At 48.6% G+C, this 22,094-nt stretch overlaps 1 protein-coding gene across 3 annotated transcripts in view; it reads right to left on the bottom strand.

Moving 5' to 3' along the window:
• Positions 1–22,094, bottom strand: part of LOC8034084 (venom metalloproteinase 3) — a 336,683-nt gene that overhangs the window by 38,950 nt on the left and 275,639 nt on the right. For all 3 annotated transcript variants that reach the window (XM_042286679.1, XM_042286678.1, XM_042286680.1), the window contains exon 3: positions 3,795–4,088. In XM_042286679.1, coding sequence (XP_042142613.1) covers positions 3,795–4,088 — 294 coding nt within the window. The remainder of the gene's footprint in view (positions 1–3,794; positions 4,089–22,094) is intronic.

The following is a 22,094-nucleotide window of genomic DNA, read 5'->3' as shown; positions in this document are numbered from 1 at the left end:
TTGCCAGTGAATTTATTTTTAACTTTGGTTTAAGAGGCTGAAAGGCTGTACTGTCAAAACTTAAAAAGGGAACGTCAAATGTTTTAAAAGGGGGACAGCACTTCATGTTGCCGACAAATTACAAAAAAAGCTTGATGATGAAAAAAAAAAGCTGGTTAAGCCACCAAAAAAACAGCAACAAAGAAACAAAATGCTCGAAATACTGTCTTTTTAGACTCACTGCTCGACTTACCAGTTATACAACTTATGACGTCAACTCAATGAAGAGCTTGGGAAAAAATTAAGTGATGGTTTTGGCATAACCTTCACTTGTAGTTTTTTCAATAACTACTTTAAAGACAATAAACATCAGGCCGGGAAGAGTAAAGCCCGGAAATTAAATGTTTAGCGGGGATAGCAAACCACTGGGCATAAACGTATTTTAGAAATGCTTGAACTTCAAAAGATTATCCGCTGCAAAGAAAACACAATATATTTAAGTTCGTCTTTTGAGGCCTAGGCTAGGTGGCGCAAGTTACCATCCGTTACAAAGGGTATAACCATTAACATCCATCTATCCATCCGTCCCTCCATTCATAATGTGTATGTAGGGGTTTTGTTCAATGCAGTACCTTTTTAGATCTGTTGTCCTTAACGTGCATAACGCACTCATGATGATGCAAATGGACTCAGATGCATTACGTGTTAATGTTGAAACCTACTGGACAGGGAAGGCATTCGGGTCACCACGCCGGAGCCTGGAGTGCTTTCGCTTCATATACTGTCAAGCCGCGTTGCGGTGGTACACCGAGAGCCCAACGCGCAGACTTGCGAAAATCGCTAACTAAACATTGGGTGCAAGCAGACGGGACTTTCGCAGTCACGGCACATGTAATAGGAGAAAAAACGGCACGATGTTTACACGCCTAAACATTAAGGTGTGTGTGTTACCGAAGACGTCAACTATGCCTGCTCTAGTGTTGCTTTCTTTTATTCTTTTTTTCCCTCGGTGTACGTTAGAGACGCCTCTTAGGATCGTTAGGCGCCTCCCGCGTGTTCTGGTGACGATCAGCTGGCTTTTCCTCTAGAGACTGACAGTGCAAGAACGGCAGGACGACAGGGTGAAAGCGGCAGGGAAGAGATCCCTTTGTTCCTCCACCAGCGCGAGCTTCCCACCTTGGACAACGCCTCGGCTTCTGCTCCTCCAGCGTGTGCTATGGAGGCCGGGCGTTCTGAGCGCACGCCCTGTCGTTCTAATTCTGCCAGTGACTATCGCGGACGTATGGACATAAATGTAGATGACACAAAAAGCTTTAATTTTTTTAAATTTTTCTTACAGTTCTTTCTTATTTTGGTCATACTGTTAAAGCGGTCATGAAATTGATTTTCAACTTGTCCCTCCTTAGCTTTAATCCTCAACTCAAAAGTAAAAATAGAAAACACATGGTCGTGACGTGCTTGGGCACCGGAGTCGATGACTTCCAAGTTCCCACCGTACTTTTTAGGAACGCCGTAGAATTCGTCATTCCCGAGTTGCGATAGGTTCCGTCAGGGCACTCATTGGCCACGAACGCGAGTAGAAATATTCGTCGACGGGTTGAATGGTGACGAGAGCGTGCGCCTGAGGGATGCAGTGATCGTGTTCAATGCGCGAGCTGGGGTCGGCTGACATGCTTTGCGTACCGCAGATGAATCACAGTCGTAACGCGGAGAGCTTTTGAAGAAAAAAGAAAGGCGCGAAATAATCCGGTATATTTTCAAATTTTCGTACCGAAAAGTAGGTTTTTTACTTTCTACCCTCATTTTTTTGACCCACTAGACGATATTCGACTAGTAAAATCCTTATCTAAAATCATATATCCCAGGCCGGAACTTGCCGCAGCGTGTGAACGATGGCTTCCACTAATGGCTGGGAAATCCCCGGCAAAGAACGCTTTCCGGGGCGTGATAGTTTTGTATCCCCTTTGGGGCGTCGAGGTCCCAGGGTTCTTGACTAATACTAAAAGTCAGTGACGAAATAAGAACTGCAGGGAGGTTTTTCAGTCGCCCCGTCTCTAGCAGAAGCTTCATACCTTCAATTAAAAAAAAAAAGCAAAAAAACTTCGGCATTGTGTGGTTTTTAAGCGTGCACGTACACGCAATAATGCACGGTGGATGGAAACGAGCGCGTGTGGAGGCATCTAAAAGAGACGTCCCGACTCCGTCTCGGGTTTTAGTATGTCCAATAACGAACAACTTGCCTGCCTAGTAAGGTACTGTTTCTATTTTAAGATTTTGGGAAAATAATATTTTCCAATCATATCTAGGCGTAGCGATTGATCGCACTCAGTAGAGTAGTTTTGGTAGATCGTTCCGATCGCTCTGATAAAGATACCCGACACTCCGCCGGTGCCTTTGCGCACGCATCCCATCGTAATAGGACATCGTTCTCGAAGTTAACAGAAAATCGTATATATGTATATATATAAAAAAAATAAAAACCAAATATTAGCTCATGCAGACCGTTTGTAAATTTTTCCGGGTTTTAGATGTTCGTTTTCTACATCACGTTTTTTAGTACTCTGCAGGCAAGTTTGTGCGTGTGCGCGCTTGAATGCCGGCGTTTGTTTCCTTGTAAAACGGCGTTAGATGTGGTTTCATAGTCATCCTAAATCTCGCAACCTTCCGTGAGCCTCCTGGACCATCGTCGGTCTTGTATCCAACTGGGCAAAAGGTTCACCCAGCTGCTAGCTATGAACTCACAGGTAATAGTGTTACGACAGTTGCTATCGAGTCGTTTCTTAAGATAACAGATGCAGCGGCAATTGTGTCACTGACATCTTAAAAAACACAGGAGGTAGCTTATTACGTTGACGCCTTTCGCTTCGTAAGTCATTTTTCAGTGCTCTTGTCAGCTAATGCCGGCGTATTATTGGCTTCGGAACGGTAACAAGACGCCCGTGGCTCGCCTATGGACATGTGAGTATATAAACTAATCTATAAACTCATAAATCAATTTTGTCATTCACGTTAATAGGACTAGATAACCGAGTGCTTGGAAAGCATATGACAGCCTTCAGGCAGACATAGCTTTCCCGTCAGTCGCCAGCTAGCTTTTGTCCCGACAAGCGAGGCAAATACGTGGAAACCTTCTGGTTCCAGTCGTGCCCGGCTGCGCGTCCTGCCCCGGCGGCGTATTCGAAAAGGTTCGTGGGAGTGGTGAGTCCACAGGCCGATTTCTGCCCTCTGATTGGCGTGTTTTCGTGGACGTCAGAGTTCCTGGTTACAGGGGGGACAGACAGGTCAGGAGGAGGACGGGTGAGGGGGTCGAGGCTTGCATAAACACGTCTCAATGATTTACATGTTAGCCTTTGCCCGGCTCCCAGATTTGCTCACGATTATCGGGGAAGCAAATCTGGGAGCCGGTGGCTCAAGGCTAGCGCTCGACTCATTGAGGTGTGTTTGCCTAAGCCTTGTTCCCCCCCCCCCCTCCCCTTTTCTTTTTATCCCCTCGTAAACCAGGTGATGTGACGTTCACAAAAACGCGCCCATCATGTGCCAGAATATACCTTGTGCAAACATTCTAAACATCTGCATCAAGCAGCATATGCCACGTGACACTAAAGAGAGCGAGAGTAAAAGAGGGCAGTCGCTTGCGTGCTCTCGCCCATGTTTTCTGCGTCGCCTCAGTCGTCTGCTCGAACTTGTTCTTTACCTAGACTTCCCGGCAATCCTTTCGTCGCGGCCTAGGGAGCTGCACGTTTTGCAACGGATCTACTGGCCTGTTTGCTTACTCCACACGGTTCTCCGTATACGCGCCAGGGCTGCCAGCGTACCTTGAGGTTGACGGGCGTGTAGGCGAGTCCGTTGGGCGTCGTCTCGGCGGCGAACATCTTGAGCCTGGCGGCCCTGCGGTCGAAGTCCTTGTTGCGGTGCAGCCTGAGCGCGTAGCGTCTGCCGAACGCCGTCAGGGAGACGTCCTTGCGCGTGCTGGCCGCGTGTTCCGTGGCGGCCCTGACCGCGCGCCGTGCCGGGGCGCGGAGCTGGACGAGCTCGTAGCTGGGCACGTGGTCCCGGGACGCCACCCGGAACACCCGACGGATCTCGGCCTCCGACATGCGCTCGTGTACCTGCGTGTGAAGATGGGCGACCAACGGTTAAACCGACTCTGGTCACGGGGTAACTAAAGCTGCGGTAACACTGTTAAGGCACCATGAAGTGTTTGACTGTTATGGGCAGGTTCAATGCTTATATACCCATTTTGGCAGAGAGGAATGGACGCAGCAACAGAATTACGTAATCGTGGCTGCTCCACTTCGTAATTACGGTCACAGAATAGATTACAACCTTTTCATGGACCACTGTAACCAGCTCCCGTAGAGTGCCTCAATACCACTCTGTTTAGAGTGATTCCAATCTTTGTAGTACCCGATGCCGAGAGCACGCGCTCACAGAGAAAATACAAAGAAATCGTCGAAAACAATCCGCCGCCGTACCACAGTCAGCGCCAAGGGCGCGTGCAGGGATACACTCTTTCACGCACTTGCAGAACAAAACAAAAAAAACAAAAAAAAGATTTCGGAGCACAATGGCCAGATGTCATCACTATAAGCAAAGCGAACATGAAGGCACCCTACAGCTCCCCAAACATTTCCTTTGAGCTAATCTGTTCGATTGGCTTGCATTCAATGAGACGCTCAGTGCTGACTTAATTTAGTGCACGCTAAAAGCCTTCACGCTCGTAGTTGACAGTCTATGTAACAAATTTGTGAACAATCCGTCACATCCAACACTGAACTGCAGCCAAGGCAGGAGTCCACTGCAGGGTGTGACGAGCCAGTTAAAGAGCCCACGCTATATTCTTCCGACAAGCGTTAATCACGTGACTTCTAACTGACTCATGATTGGACCTGCCGACCCGTAGCGGACAGTTTCTATTGGCCAACAAAGAGCGTAATCATGTTCAGAAACATAATACTTCAGGCATTTATTGGCTCGAGCAACGTTACAAACTGACGCTTGTTCTCCAGGGCCCCTAAACTCGTCAAACACAAAGTTGGGGCGAAAGTTGACGGAGCACACCGATTGGTCTATCATGACGATGACTTCGCGCTTTTTTCGCCAACGTCCAATCAGCGCGTTCTGTGAACTTTTGGCTGCAACTTTGTGTTTGACGAGTTTAGGGCCCCAGCGCGTTATTTTGTCGTCAGTTGAGGGTGCTCAAAAGTAAGACAGATAGCGATCTTTTAGTATACGATAAACCTGCCGACAGAGTCTGTTCTTCCTTCACTGAGTGGGACAATCTCGTAAGTGTTCCCTTCTTCTTCCGTTTGGATGTCGCCTTATTGAAAGCTTAGGGACGATTTTAAGCACATTAGCACCACTATCAGCATTGGAGAGTCAGTGCACACGGACGGCAAACACGAACAAGACCCGCAACGTTCGCTCTCTTCCGCGAAGGTGCTAACGACACCCAACAACCGCTCGAAATAGCGGTTCGATCGCGATTAAAGGCACATTGGAGCCCGAGCGCATAGCCATGACGGGTAGACAAGCCTTCGCGACCGCTAAGCACCGCGCGCTGGGGGAGCCGATTACGAGACGCCATTAAGCGAAACCGATTGCGCAGCCCACGAGAATCGACGCCGCCAAGGTTTCTCCAAGAAAGTCGAACGCCGGAACCGATCGTTACCGTTCCTCTATAGAACACTTCATCCCCCTCCGGCCACTTCGCTACGCCCCCACAAATCCGCAGCAAAGGAGCGTGTGAATCGTTACCGCACACCATCGAGAGCGATCGATTGCGTAAAGCACCTCTCTCGCGCAGCGAAAAGCGCGGCCGCGGGCCCCACTTAGACTTCCTGCTTACCGGGCTGTATCAGGCGGAACACTTAGCGTATCGGCGAAGGTACCGTTTCCCGCCTCTCAAATATATACGGTGTATACGCGAACTGCGTCGGGTATTATAGGTGTCCACCAATAGGCCGGTTTAGGATAGCGAGGGGGGGGGGGGGGGGGGGGGGGGCGCACAGGCGTGCAACGGTGGTCAACTTCCCGAAGGCGTTGTCGGCTCGAACGCTGCCGCCGCGTGCTCGCCGCGGGGCGCGGTCGACTCGGCATGCGAGGCGGTGTCCGAGGCTGCCTGCCTGCCTGCCGGACCTCGAAGCCCCTTCCGTGACTGGGCGGCTCGAAAGCGAACGCTGGGGCGCCGGGGGTTAATGGCGGGGGGGCCCCCGCTGGCCATTGTGCAGCGCTCGAACAATGGCCACTTTGCCGGGGAGACTGGTCGCGGCCGATGTCGACGCCGAGTTGCCCAGTCTTTGCCGGGCTCGGCGTGGTTTCGTCGAGGTCTCAGGGCCGACGGGTCCGTCGGTCCTGGGCAGTCGGTCGGTGGGACAGTCGTGGTGGACGTCACACGCCGGTGCGTGCCTTCGACTGGGCAGTCGTCGGAATATGATTCGCCTCGAAATGGGCCCCATTCGGCGTTGATCGAGGGTCCCCGCAGTATACTTATGTAGATCTGCTTCCCTCGTCGTCTATCATCTATGTAATGTAGTCTGCTTCGCTTCTTCGCACTACGCCCAGTTACTTAATGAGTGTTCATGTTTGTCAAGTAACTCTCCCTCACCTCCACGGCTAAGTAGGATAGAAGTTGCCTCCGTAGACAACAAAGACCCACATTCGTTTTGCGGCCTATGCCTGTTTCCTTGCACGTGATTGCTCGTAAGTTACGCATAGAGATACTAACTTAGCAACGCCTAGGGTACTGTCTCTTCATTCCCAAATTTTCTTGAGGGCGCCGCCATTTTGTTGCTCAGTGCATAACGGGCGCAATAGGCCCATCTCCCTGCCAAATTCATTTTGCCACCGCTACCCCCATGTATCGTTGGAAGTGCAGACTTCCCGCACGAGCGGCAACACCGCTGAATGTCTGCGAGGGCAGAGCACGAAGCGGCAAGGGCTGTTTCGTGAACTGGCACCTACCTTTTATGAACTACAGTTATGACGGCGTCACGCATGCGTGGAACGCTTAGTGCGATCGGTTTATTGGCGATCGTTACAATTTAGAAATTCCGCTTCCTGAACTTTAAATACGCGATGAGAAAGTTCAGGCGCTATCGTCTTGCTCCATTCCGGTCTGTTTTAATCTTTCTGGTGGACAGAAAACCGCCTCCTCCGATTTCTGATAAAGCTTCAGATAACCTGCAGCAATTATTTTAAAGACTAAGATGGCTTAAAAGTCGTTACTTTGAAGTGCAGCTTAATGAGTGGCTGCAATCTCACACAGGATTTTTACTGCTTATCAAATATGTTGCACCTCAATTCTACATAATTTTTTATCTCACCATCTCCTCTATAACTCAAGTTTCAAAACAATGCGGCGCTTCTCCCAGGGCAAGCCTTGTTTTCGTATGAACCCAGAAACCCCACCACCTGAATAGGTGAGCGGCGTTTGGCAACTTCCGGTTCCTTAGGAAATTTTGTTTCACTGTTGACAAACGACGACTATGAGCTGCCATCCTGTGCAAGCATAATCCTGAAACTTTCAGGCTGTAGTTTTCAGAACCATATGCTTAGACAGGCTTCCAGATGATTGTCGTTGTTCGTCAATAACTAAACAACATATCTTAAGGAACCGGAAGTTGCCAAACGCCGCTCACCTATTGCTGTCTTCCTTTTAGTTTTCTTCGCATGAATAGAGGTGCTAACGTGACTCACTGCCAGTGCGGAGCGCTTCTAAATCGCTTAATAAGTTTGCCGGTGAATTGCGCCGTCGTCTATGGTATCTCCTAGTGTCACTAGTATCTACACTTAAAATATCCGCGGCTTAAACACTCCAGTGATGCTCCTCCCCTAGTGAAAAAGCCATTTGTATGAGAAATTTGTTGTGTCCAATAAACACATATGAATCATACAAGATATATAAGAACATATAAAAACTATATAAGAACGGTGTAATAACATATACGAACTATATAAGAAATTTATAAGAATGTTATCACAAGTATTTTTTTTTTATTTGGTTCTTATATGTTCTACTATATCTTAAATATAGGGTGACCCAAGTCACCAGGCTTGATCTAAAATGGACCGTAAAAATCGACGCCTGCACGTAGCAATCCAAACTTTTCGCTAAAGGTGTATTTCACAGGTCGATTTTTTCTTGAAAAATTACAAAAGCGTAGTTCTCTTTCCGTAAAAAAATAGGGTCAAGAATCTTGTCAGGTGAACGGCGGGCGGCGACGCAGACGACCAAGTAGAGTAGCGGAGCGAAATTGGCGCGTGTATTGATAGATGGCGCTACCGCCTTATCGCGACGGCTGGCGACCACTTTAGTTTATTAAAATGAATATAATCTTCTGGAAATGTACGTTTCGTTAAGAAATAAATGCGGACAGTAAAAATAAAACTTAAAGTAAAAAAAAAAAAGCGTCTGCATAACGACGGCTCTTTTGCTGCCAACGAATTTCATCTGCGTGTCGTCTGCTTTCTTTCCCTGGTCGGCTGCACCTTCCGACGCTGCTACCGACGCCAAACACCAAACCCACCCCGCTACCCAACTTGGTCTTCTGCGTCGCCGCCTGCCGTAGACCCTGGCAAGTTTCTCGGCAATATTTTATTACGGAAAGAGAGCTAAGCTTTGTAATTTTATAAAAAAAAAAAAAAGGAAAGCCGTTTACAACTGCCTGTAAGGCCGAATTAGAGCGCAGCTCTTGAGGAGGAGGAGGCAAGGGTACTGAGAGTCACGTGTTCTCGGGGGGGGGGGGGGGGTTACGTGACCTGGGGGAGGGGTCATGTGATCCCCCCTCCCCGAGGTCACCAAAGGTACTCGAGGTCCTCCCGAGGTCCTCCCGAAGGAACCCGAGGTCCTACCGAGGTCCTCCCGAAGGAACCTGAGGTCCTCCCGAGGTCCTCCCGAAGGAACCCGAGGTCCTCCCGAGGTCCTCCCGAAGGAACCCGACGTCCTCCCGAAGGCCTCCCGAGGTCCTCCCGAAGGCCTCCCGAGGTCCTCCCGAAGGAACCCGAGGTCCTTCCGAAATCCTCCCGAAGGAACCCAAAGTACTCCGAGGTCCTCTTGAAGGAACCCGAGGTTCTCTCGAGGTCCTCCCGAAGGAACCCGAGGTCCTTCGGGAGAACCTCGGGTTCCTTCGGGAAAATTCACCCAGAATGCACCGCGCGGTTACACCGACGGCGACGGCGACGCCGCTCAAGCCGGAAACAGGCGCAAGAGCTGCGCTCTAAAACCGACCTGCGAAACATACCTTTCACGAAAAGTTTAGATTCCTACGTGCAGGCGTCGATTTTTACGGTTCATTTTAGATCGAGCCTGGTGACTTGGGTCACCCTATAGTTCTTATATAGTTCTCATATGGTTTTTATATGTTGTTATATATCTTCTATGCTCTTATATCTGTTGTATAATTCATGTGTTTAATGGAAACAAAAATTCTCATACAAATGAGAATTTTCAACTGGGTCCTAACCCCCGCCCCCTTCCTCGTCAAGAGCCTCACGTTTTCGACGTGGTGTGTTCTTACGAAGCGGTGGCCGCTGGAGAAACATAATAAGTTTGACTCTCGTAACGGAGAGAAACCGAGAGGGAGAGGAAAAGATAAGATTGCGCGGTAACGTCAGAGCGGCGAGCTCTGATTGAAAGGATGCGGGTAGACGCAAAGTTTAGCTGCCTTAGTCTCTGCTCGCTGTTCGAACGCCGAACACCGGTGTTCGGCGTTCGAACGCAAGACCCTGCACAAGAAGAAGACGGCCCTCTTGTTCGCTCTGGTTGGAGGAAGGCAGTGCGTAAAAAGAAGAGCAAACTCGCCTTTGTGCCTACCCACTAATGCTTCCAATCAGAGCTCTGCGCTCTGGCGTCCCCGCCTACTCTCATCTCCTCCTCTCCCGCGAACTGGAGTGGGAGCCAGGTTTATTATTCGGGTTCTACACGTTCCCATCCAGAAGCAACTACTAAATACACTCCTTGTTACTTCATCAAAAAGTGACGAAAATACTTCACTCGCTCTTTCTCTTAAAAAGGCAACTTGGTCGCTTCTTCGGAAAACAATAACACGGCACAAGTAGCGCGTTACTTGTAACGGGTAACGTACAAGCGTGCACGATATATTCTACTTTAATCGCCTATGCGTTTCGTACAATTTGAGAAGGAAGAATACTTTTACCCTTCATCACGAATTCTAAAAGTGGTAAAATCGCTGCAAAAAAATTGGTTTGAACATCTTTTCAAAGGGATCATTTTGACTGATTTCGAGGGTTTCAAGGGTCAAAATGGTGTTAAATATATATTTAATATGTAAAAATTGTAATGGTTAAGTTTTTTTTTTCAAAACCTAAATACGTATTGCTAGTTTATCGTCTTGGGTCCACCCTTAGTAAAAGCAACCTTTCCCATGGTTGCGTTGTGGCAGTGGAATGCTCGAGTTAAAGGTAGGTCTTGTGGCCAAGTGGGACAGATAATTCGATAAATAAATCATTCCTATTCCTTGCGTGCTAGTTTTATTAATTTCTATATTTATTTGTAAAAAAATGGTGCCTTCTATTTTTCTTTAGAAATGAACAAAAAATTAGAGCATACTATGAGGTGGATGCAATCCATATCAAGTAATATATACCTCTCATCTCACCCACGACCTTTTTTCTGAATATTCACGCGCCATTCACGAAAAAACTTTGGTAAGCTCGTGGTACACCTTTTGGAGGATGATGATTCAAGACGATCAACCTTGCTGTACAGAACACCCGTATGCACGGCCGTTTCCGCATTCAGTCTACTAAGCGACTGGCGAGGGCATTTACAATCCTCTTTAATAGACCCATTTCAAAATTCAGGGTCATGTGGTGGATAAAATAGTAGTTTAACTTTTACCGCACTAATGGTGCTCACAAAAATGTATTTCACCAGGCACCGCCACTTTGTCATGTTAAAGGTAGACAAGAACTGGTTCTTCAGCTCATAGTTCTTTCTCGGTTTATTTCATTTTCGATAACGTGAATGAGAAACACCAGCCAGTATGAAGCCGCATTCTATAAACCCCTCGATGAAACACCCGTCATAAGGGGATTTAGAACCGAGTTTGTGCAAAGAGAATGCTTGGAACCTGAGTTCTCGCGTAGGGGAAATTGAGTCCAATTCGTGCGCCGCGTTGTACTAGCGCCTCGAATGTCCGGACTTGGTTTCTTCCGCCTCGGAGCATTCTTAATTACTCCCTTCATCACTGACAAGAAGGCCGCCAATAGTGCGGCACAATCACCATCAACGTTACAAAACTCGTGGGCAACTTTTTCTGGCTTTCCGCAAGTGAAGAGTACTCGCGCACTGGTTTTGATTGGTGTTCAAGGTGCGCGATTTAAAGCCAAGGAAAGTTGTTTTTCCATACGCGAAAATGATGATAGGGATCAATGGTGCCAGACTGAATTTGGCGAAGGGCCTATTGAGCGCTTTTTAACGCACTTTCTTTCCCGGGACAGTTAATTTGAATGTTACGAAAATGCGAAATAAAACTCAAGTGTCAAGCAGAACGAAAGTTTTGTCATTGAAACGTAAAACGAAAGCGTTAATTTTTAAAAACTCTTTGCAACCAAGAGACCTATCTATAGTGATTCTTTTTTCTGGGTATCGCGTCCAGGCACAAAGGAGTTTATGAACACCGATAAACCCAGCGATTACGGCACTCGCTTCCCACCGGCGCTGACTTCCTCAATCTTCAACGCGCGCTCTGCTATACCAACAAAAAAGAAACAAAGAAAAGAAAAGAAAAAGGCACGCGCCTTTTCTCCGTTTGAAACATCCGGCACAAGCGAGGACGGAGTAACACGCGCAATTCACGACGTGGTCTCGGAAACGACCTCTCAAATAACGGCAATTTTGTTTAGCCTCGTTGTGTGCGTTGGCTGCCTCTCATCGACGTCTATGACGTCTCTGGTCACGGCTTTCGGGAGACGATTCGTACCGCCGAATTACACGGTCGCAGATGACAAGAAGCCCCGGCAACCCAGAGCATGCCCCGCCCATGCCGATTGAGTTACTCGCGGTCGGATGATCGCCAACGGGGTTTTCATGGTACAGGTCTTCTGGGAGCGTAATGCTCCTTCTTGCTGGTCCTTCTGGGCCCTTCGAACACTCGTTGCGCTAGTACGCGTTTCGGGGCATCCGCGATTTCGCAATCTTTTTTCCCTTTCGACTAAATTGCTCAGCAGTTGCTTTTCTTCTTGGTGCTTGCCCTTGCCTACCAAAATGCTGCGGTAAGGTTATGCGAGTCAAATTATTCTTCCATTTGATCCGCTCCCGGCGCTTGCGTACAGACTGGAGGACGACGAAGGTCCTGTGACAGTCTCCGCTACGCGCTCTCTATAGGTCGCAATGATATCGCGACCTAGATGAGTCGCCAACAGATCAACTACATACATCCCCGGCTAAAAGATATAGACGTCCTGAACCAACACTAAATATATTCACTGACAGGGATTGAACGGCGAGGCGCCTCCCTCAGATGCCCTGCCTTTAGTGTGCACTAGTTGCCTTCTGGCGTGCTCTGACTGCGCGTACACGCTCGACGGATCCGAGATGATGTTGCCGGAGGTCGGAAGGTAAGACTGGGAGTGGAACAACTAAACAAATTCTCCCTGCCATTTAAAAAGTTTAAAAACGCCTAAAACATCATGGACCAACAGCCCAATTAACCACTCCTATAGTTCCCTGCCGTTCCCCTCCCGTGAATGACTATAGAATGGTTAAAGACTGTGTAATAGGCTTTTGCCTTCATCACAATGAGATCGAGAGCAGCCTGAACACGAGTGCCACGTAAGTGTTTGGTTGGGCCTCGTGTCCCAGCAATTCGTGAAAGGACGCCCGGCGTCCGGCTCGGCGGGCACAATTTATTGTTTTGGCGTCATCGTTGCTTGATGCAATTGAACATTCTAAATGCTTTGATTCTTAAGCTGGGTCACACAGCTCATAAATCATACAAAAGACAGTGTGACCACACGAGTCAAGGCAATATCCATGGTTCGAATGCCACGTTTCTTCCTTGAACTCATTGCCATGCGGCATTGGAAGCAGTGATCTAGCGGCGAGTCGCTTTGGAATCTCTGTGCAAACTGTCTTTGGTATGATGTATAAGCAGGTTACCCAGGCATTAATTTAACGGGAATATTAACAATGCTAGATCCGTGTGACGTTATGTGATTGCACACGTGACGTCATACGTCACGTGTTTTCTATAATGACGTCACACGGGACGTCACGTGTGACTTCACGAGGGTAACCCTCGTGAGGGTAACCCTCGTGACCTTAGTAAGGGTAACCCTCGTAACACTCGTGAGGGTAACCCTCGTGACTTTCGTGACCGTAACCCTCGTGACCCTCATGGAGGTAACCCTCGTAACCCTCACAAGGGTAACCCTCGTGACGTTATGTGTGACGTCATTATGAGAAACGTCCCATAATGCAACGCGTGGTTACGCCGACGGCGACGCCACTGAAGCCGGAAACCGGGCACCTAAGGTTATAATTATACTGCAATTAAATGCAAAGGTGCAAGCGAGCTGGACAAGAATGACGAAAATAATCACCGGAGAAGGGGAACAAGAGGGACAAAGGACACACACCTGTGTCCCTCTTGTGCCCCTTCTCCTGCGATTATTTTCGTCATCGGGGCACCTAAGAGCTGCGCTCTGAAAGAAGTATCAAGAAACTTTTGTACAACCAGCGACTGGTTGCGTGGCGGCTCGGTGCTTTCCTTTTGTTCCATCTTCTACGTCCCCGCTCTCAAAAGTAGCAGATTTCCTGACTGCATACGTTACACAAAATATATTTAGAACGTGCTCTCGATTAAAGGTCATGTATTTATATTACTGTTTTATTAATTTACGCAAAAAGTAGAGGGAAAAATAACCCAAAAGCTATAGATGCCTTTATAGTTTTTATGGTTATTTAGGCTCGGTTATTATATATTGAACGACTATTTTAGTTCAACAAACGTTGCAGGTGTTGCCAAGGGTTTTCATTGCAAACTACTTGCTACAAAAGCGGTGGTTCTTTACTTAGTGTTTGTTTCTACTTTAAAAAGGAGCCGAAGAGATTCTTGAAAAAAAAAAAAAAAAGAGTTAGAGGTGAATTCTAGCGTATTTTTGTACCGTGGATCTGAATATCATGTTCGTTTTTTCCGAAGATGTAACTAAACGCAAAAAAACATGGCAAACCTCTGACCAGTCGTAAGGTCATAAAATAATCTTTAGACCGCCGAGCGCGTGTCGCTCGTGTGGGGCAGTGCTTGCAATTGCAAGCTTGCCAGATATATTCCTTTGCACTGACACAAGACATGACATCTCTTTCTGACCTTTTTGAAAATGGCAAGAGTGCGCGTGCATAGCTTTGATAGGCGCTGAACATGCGCGAGAAAATAATCTCGATATTCGTGACCATGGAGGCCAAATGCAGACGATTGAGGTGTTTTACATCATATACAGAACCGCTTCAGTTTGTCTTTAAGTAAGAAGGAACGATAAAACTAATGCTTTTCCCCCTAATTGTTGCCAAACGACTACTGGTTTTCGGTATAAGAATTACGTGTAATTTTATGGCTGAGGTTACCTATACATATTGTTCGAAAGGAAACGTTATGAACAATTACAATTTGTACAATCGTAATTACTCTTTTTAAGGGTATTCCGTCTACATTCGCCGTACTCGCTGTCTGTCTAGTTGAAGTAGTAGTTAATTTTTTAAAATAAAAAAAAATACAGGTGCATAATCTGCCGCCCAAGAGGGATAATCTTCGGAAACGCTCAGCGCTTTCATTTAGCCGTCACGTCCCTTGCTACTGCCTCTTCACTTTGCTCCGCCCACCGTTGTCGCTCCATGTGAAGATCAGGAGGTACACAAAGCACGCAAGCAAGATCCTTCACTTCGCTTCACACTGAGTCCGACCGCCCAGCCAACGCCACGATCTGATGGCGCCAATCAAAGCGGCCCCAAAAGTTGATCGACACGGCGTTTCTGTCTTTAGACCGCCAGACGCTGGGAATAGTGAGTTTTAGTATTGCGTATACGAGCAAACGCAAGCGCTGTGCGTTTGCGTTAGCGTAGCGTGCTCGACGCTGCGCACGTGCGAAGTCGCCATGCGCCAATCCATGACCGCAGTTTGGGCTCCGCGCACGCGCAGTGTGGAACACGAAACGCTAACGCAAACGCACAGGGCTTGCGTTCACTCGTATACGCAGTACCAAGACTATTATCTGATTCGAGAAGCCCATGGCGAGCGAACCTGCCGCCAGTGGCAACGTAAGCGATCGAAAGCGTCACTGTGATCGGTCTTCGATAGGCCGAATGCTGACTATGACGTCAGCAAAGGATTTCCCATCGAGGAAAATAAGAGGAATGGAAGAACTTCAATTTTGACGGTGTTGGCAGTGTTGGTTCGAGAGTGCTGTGATGTCAAGCTTCCACCATGCTCTTTACAAACACCTTCAAACTTGTTGTTCACAAGGTAAGTATTCGCTGGACGCCATATTTGTGGGTGCTGTCTAGAGCGCATGCCCAGAACGAGCTCACATCAATATTCTGCTAAGACCGGCACTTTCGATGGTGCGGAATGCACGTTGCAAAAGAACTGTGGAAGCTCGCCATCAGCACGCGCTCAGAATTCGCGCACAGATATGGCCGCCGGTGAATACTCCCTATAGGAAGGCGCCACCAAAACATCTCGGCGCCAATAGACCATTTGCTATATTACCGAAGCATCAAGGAGAATGCAGGGACTGGTGTTCCACGCGCCACACGCGCGAGCCCTCCTCGTATAAAAGATTCGAAATAAATAACCAAAATATAGTGTTGACAAACGCGCGTGCAAGATGCCCTTTGTTTTTAATATTTGCTTTAGAAAAGTTACTACTGCTGAGGGCAGCACGTGCGGCGCGTGAAACACCAATCCCTGCATTCTCCTTGATGGTTAGATGGGCACGTCGATTTCCGTGGAGTCGCCAGCGGTACTGAGGTCTGCTTTGGTGTCGAGCGCGCACTAAGCAGGGTCCTTACTTCAAGAGCGCGGTCGCCGATTGCACGCAAGGCGTGCAATCTTCAACTTTACGCTCCGCGTTGCACGCTCATCGCACCCCCCCCCCCCTCCCCCCCTCCCCCCCCCCCCCGCTCTATTGAGGTTACGCTAGAGCTCGAGTTCGTATGCTGCTTCTTGCGCAAGAGTCGGGGTGACGTCACAACGACAAGTTCTGATTGGCGCTGACTGGAAGGATAAGGAGTAGACCTTAAGGCAGGTAGCATTGAGGTCTATAGCCACTATCCTTTCACTCAGAGCCAATCAGAGCTCAGCGTCTTGACGTCACCGCAACCACTGCGCATGAATCACACGACCTCGAGCTCTGTATATCCTAGATTCAGACACGAAAGCGCTAAGAGCTGGCCCTATCGATACGATGCGTTTAAAATAGTTCGAAACGAGTTGCAGGGTTCCTGTGATACAGACGCAGTGGCCATCTAGGTTTATCGTCACTAAGTTCGGCAAGTACTTTTTTATCCGACTTCCCCTTTCTCAAGCATGAAACCGCATCGTATCACTTATTCCACGTAAGACGTAAACGGCCACCTAATGGCGATAAAAAGAAGTAAAAAAAACAGCAAAAGGAAACGGTTGGTGTGGGTTTCGTCACTCAATCCAATTATGTGGGCAGCACAGTGGTCGCTCGTTGTCCAATTCCTGTTAACGACCCCAAGGAGGCCATCCTGGGAACGTTCGAAGCCTCCGGAGTCTTCACGGAAGAGAGACTTCGTCGTCTCACTGGGTCACTGGAGAAGCTCAGTGCCATTAAAAACCCATCCCCTGCTGCCTGCATAAAAAAAAAAAAAAAAAAAAAAAAAAGGCACCAGAAACGCATGCCATTTTCGTACTCGGACTCTGCGCACCGATTGGTCAAGAACAGTGATGATAACTGTTTTTTTTTTCTTTTTCCTTACGCCAGCTTTGCGTCGTGTATATAGTGTAATGACGCTATTATAAGACGCTCCCGGTCGCGGACCAAGACAAGCTCGAACAGGCGGCTGACTTTGTTGAATCGCAACAGGGACGGATAATAATAATGCGGCTCAACTCGGGGCACATAAGGCACGCCATACAGGGGCGTTTCGAATCGTCGGCACTCAACTTCCTGGTGGCGTCGTTGAATTTGTAGCGGGCTCTTGTTTTGCCGCGTCTTGGACTTGGCGTTGGGAGCGTGCGGCGGCGGACAGATGCTTTCTAAGGGCGGACACGTGCTTGTACTCTCGACTGCTATTCGAGGGTCACGCTCTTCCGGGGTTATTGTTACAACCGGAGGGGCGCGGTTTCTTCGTGGACACATGATTAAGCGACTCCTCCGGCCGTTCCGTATGTTTAATCGCGTTTCGCTCACCGGCCCCCCTTACTGAAGTATGCATTGTTACGCTCGAAAGAAGGCGGAGCGTTTATAGTGTAGACTTATGATGCTTTTGTCATTTGAATATGGTTGGGGTGAAACGAATGATGGAACTGCTTCGTGCTTGTCTACTTCTAGGCGTTTCAGAGACGGAAGGCATTGGAGTTTTGAGTGGGAGGTCTGGAAAGTTTGAGCAAAAACTTTAGTAGGGACGATGCATCACAGTCCGCTCATTTGCGCTGAACGGCTAAAGCGCCTCAATGTATTGCTTGTTGGCTGCGCCTTGCTGAGAAGTGGGGTCATTTTTGGGGAGGAAAAGTGCCGCCTTTTTGCTTATCGCAGCCACCATTTCGCTTCCTGCATCCTGATTCCTGACCTGCGACGAAAATGAGCCTATACTTGACGGAACACGCAATGTTGCGTGTTCTTAAAATTACCCTGGGTTATTTTACGAGTGTTAAAGGGGCACTAATGTGCTTTTTGAGATCTTCGTTTTACGGTCATAACTCAATCTACGAGCTCTAAGCTTCCTAAAAAAAACAGAAATTACATTCAATCGCGGCCGATTTGCGTTTTGAAAAAGTGATCAAAGTTCTCGGCACTTACCGTCGGCGCAGAACGACAGATGACGCCATCTGTCGTTCTGCTCTGACAAGAAGTGTTGGGAACGTTGATGACTTTTTTAATACGCAAATGGGCCGCGCATGAATGTAATTTTGTTTGTTTTTATGATACTTAGAGCTCGTAGATTGAGGCATGGCCATATAACGAGGATGTAAAAAAGCTTTTTAGTTCCTCTCTAATGACCAAAATCTTAAAAAGGACCTAAACGGCCGCGTGGAGTGATAGTCAACATGGCAGGTATACGCCAGAAGACGAGAGAGTTGTCTTCATTCTGGGAGAGCTGCCAGCCCAGCAACACTGAGCCACTCTATAGAAAGCGTGCCTGCAGCGCCAAGTTCTGGCCTAGTGGTGGGGACGTCCTATGTCCAAAAACGCACCAGCAACGCGCGATTCATGCCGCGCAGGGGCGCGGCGCCGAGGTAGAAAGTTATCGCCGGCGCATTGAGACACCAGGTTCGTCGGCACTGGTGCTTGAGAAGTTGCCGTCAGTCGATCACGCTCTCAGCCACCTCTTCCAATTCGAAGGTGAAAACTATGAGACTGCGGCGCGTCCAGCTGTTCAAACTCCGCAAAACCTCTTTGCGCCCGGGCTGTTGTAATTTTGCGGAGTGAGATTTAATACGCTATGGTCGGCAAAGAACGCAGAAGAAACTTTGGCTCCAGCACGCGCTCACTGTTTTCCGTCGGGCGTTTGCTTCGTGTGCGTTGAGGTGATATCAAAGGCAGAACGCTGAAGCTAGAAATGGAGCATCTCCTGCATTCTTAACCTGTCGCTGGCTTCATAGGATTGCAAGCAGGACATCTGGCAGTCGCCATATTCCTCTTCGTATAAGCGGACACGTGCGATTGCAGGCCTGCCAAAGCTATTTTCACGCAACTACTGCACGTGCTTGCACGCATGGGGTAACAGTCGGGACGCCTTGCTTGCAAAAGTCTATAATATTATAAAGAATTCGGTTTGAGCATCGTTTCATAGCCGTCTAAATAAAGAACAACACAGATATGTTGGATTGTTATACTTTTAGTTGTATCCTAGTCACGAACAGAGAACACAAATAACCACAAAGTTTAAGCCCGTAAAGCATTCTCACGAATGTATGCCTGGCAAGCTTGCGTTCTCGCGGTGCTTGATTGCGAAGTAAATACGAGTGATTGCTAGCCTTTCGAAAATACCTTCGCATGCATGCTGCCCAAGCTTGACGCTGGCCAGTGTAGGTTGTTGCTGCACAGACGTTTTGCAGCTGCTCTGCATGGGTGCCGCCATAACCGACCTTCAATTTTTGTTTCCTCTTACTCCGTTTACTTCACTTTATCATTACTATACCAGGCCAGGCCATTGACATTTTTGATTCTACCGTGTCCTTCTCCTCATCATTGGCCTTTGCGGAGACTCGTCCACGCCCGTTTCAGTGGCTCAGTATCTCCGTAAGACAGGAGGTCCGCAACAGTGGCTCTAATCTGACGCGCGTGTAAACAGTCTATATGCAAGGACAATATGATTACCGCAGTGCAAACCTACTTTGCTAACCGGTGAAGATCATATCCATTACAAAACTGACATAAGTAGACAAACGGCTGACCGAATTTGCAGCGGAAACTTTCTGTGGCATTATCGAAGGAAGGAAGAGTACTCGCACAGAATATTAGTGGGTGCTCACGTTAGGCTACCGTAAGGCTAGCGTAGCTGCTACAATACTGCAGCCCTCCGCTGCTGCGCGAGCATGTGACTTTGTTTCGCGTCTCATTCGCACACTGTCTCGTTGCGGCTGGCGGTTGAGGCAAGAAGTGCCGGCAAATATAGTACGAGCGAACACGAGTATCGCTATCATAACCACGTTCCTTTAACTCCTGCCAGCTCAAGCTTCCGGCGACTGTCAGTTTGCAGAGCGACCTGTAGCAGAACAGGCGTCTGCTACATATCCCCCACCGCCATTGTGATACCGGCAGCGTCGCGGCCGGCGATGACGTGACAATTTTGTGACATCCTCGGGGGCAAATGGGGGACCACTTTTTAGAACGCTGTACACGCGTCAACCTCGGAGACGTGTTCCAGGCACCACATACTAATACGTTTTTAGCGCGTCTAAGACGCTAGGCTCTTGTAGTCATTTTGTAGTGACACGTTTTATCGCTTGCCGCACCTTGCAATAACAGAAGAGAAAATCCCTCGAATGAACATCTGCGGGCGCCGGAAGGCTATAGAATATTTCCTAGAGTAGGGTGATCAAAAACAAACTAAGTCACCATATACTAAGTCACCATGCTAAAGACGTCAGTCCCTAAGGTAAGACCCACTTCTCGGAACCTTTCTCGGAGTTGCATAAATATTTAGTAGCGCAAACCATTAAAGAAGAAAAAAAACAGTTAGGAAATCACCTATGACTTGTGGTGCCTTAAACAAAAGTTCGCCGCGAGTGATCGGCCGTTGTGACTGTATATACCGGGTGTAGTTCTTCGATCTCAGCTGGGCGATAATTGGCAACGGCGTTTAATGCTCGTTAGTACTCGAAAGGAAACGAATGATGCACTCGGTGAAACATTGAATAAATTCAATCCGCAGTTGGTCGTACATAATACAAAAGACAGTGTAGTGCTCGCTTCAAACCTGATGATATCTGCGGACCCGTCACGAGCATGGAATGCTTATTTTATTCATTTTCATGCTCCGAACATGAGTGCAGGCAGTTCTTGTATCACTACTGTGACAGGCGGTGTCATAAAAGAAAAATAAAACGCACTTCAGACAGTGTCTCCAGTCTGTTTTTTGTATGATGTTTAGCAGCCTGGACGCCGTTTTAAGGGCGTAACGCGTTTTTGTTGTGTACCAACACATTGTCAACGATGTGTCCTTCTTTCAATGCAGTTCGCGTGACTATGGTGCCTGGAACGCCTCTCCAACAGGTGCTTTTGCCGCGTCCTAAAAATGGTTCCTTTATTCCAGCCCTAATACGTCACAAAGGTGTCACGTTATCGCCGGCCGCTATCCTGCCAGTATCGCAGCAGCGGTTGTGGACGGGGCAGGCGCCTGTTCCGCCGCAGATCGGTCTCCATATCGACAATCCAAAGTTTCGGCAGTTATGAATCGGGGACTCTCCGACGGCCGCGACACTCGCTATCGCTGGCAGTTTTCGCCGGGACTTGTATAGAACCAACCGCGAGGATCGCGACATCCGACAGAATACCACACAGCTTCATGTGACACCATTTGTTGCCAGTTCGGGAGCACTCCTGATGTACGGGCGGGATAGGACGCTAAACACGCCAGTCAAAGACGGGTCCCGTCGTCCACACCGGTATACGGCGACGCCGCTCGTCGACTGTCACGAGGACGTTCCCTGGGAACGCCGCTTCGTCGCTGTTCGTTGCGCGAGGAACGCTAAACGTCGCGCAAAAGCCGGGCATCTCACCGCGCAGCCGCATGCCTCTTCCTCGTCCTTCGACACGCGCCCGGTCGGCGCCTGGCGGTTGCCGCGCGAAAGGGAGAAGAACCGAACCGTGCGAACGGGTTAAGCAGCGCGAGGCGGGCGACTTCGCTGCGTCGTCTTCGAATCGTGCGACTCCCCGCTGTGGTGAGTGGCAGATCGCGGAGCAAGACACGAAGGACACAGAAACCACACGCAAATGCTCTTCCCTTTCCACAACTGTCGTGGCGAAGGCAGTGGTAACACGGAATCTGACGAGCGCCGAGCTGGATGCTTAGCGCAGCATCGCATACTAATGCGAGAGTCCCACTAGAGCGACAAACGAACACAAGCGACAACGACAAGCCTCAAACCCAGACTGTTTCGCGATTTGACAGGCTTTGTAGAATAAAGGAGGCTATGCTCAAACACGAGCATCATGCACGCGAGGGTATCTTTGGCAGGCTTGCCAATCACTCGTGCTTACTTCACGAGCACCGGACCACTAAACGCCTGCCAAAGGTGTCATCGCGAACACGCTGCATGTGTTTGAGGCTTTGGTTGTTTTCGAGCTAATTTCGCGCAAAAACACCAGCATCGTGCGCCGTAGAAAAGAAATAAAGTTAATGAGCACTCCAACTATTTCAAACTCATCGGCCTTCAGTCGGTGTCTCGTTTTCCGTTTCAGAC

The sequence above is a fragment of the Ixodes scapularis genome, unplaced genomic scaffold, assembly GCF_016920785.2.
Source record: "Ixodes scapularis isolate PalLabHiFi unplaced genomic scaffold, ASM1692078v2 PGA_scaffold8__174_contigs__length_109621045, whole genome shotgun sequence".
Taxonomy (NCBI): Eukaryota; Metazoa; Arthropoda; class Arachnida; order Ixodida; family Ixodidae; genus Ixodes; species Ixodes scapularis.
Note: the sequence above shows the minus strand (reverse complement) of the source record. Positions and strands in the feature narration are given on the sequence as shown.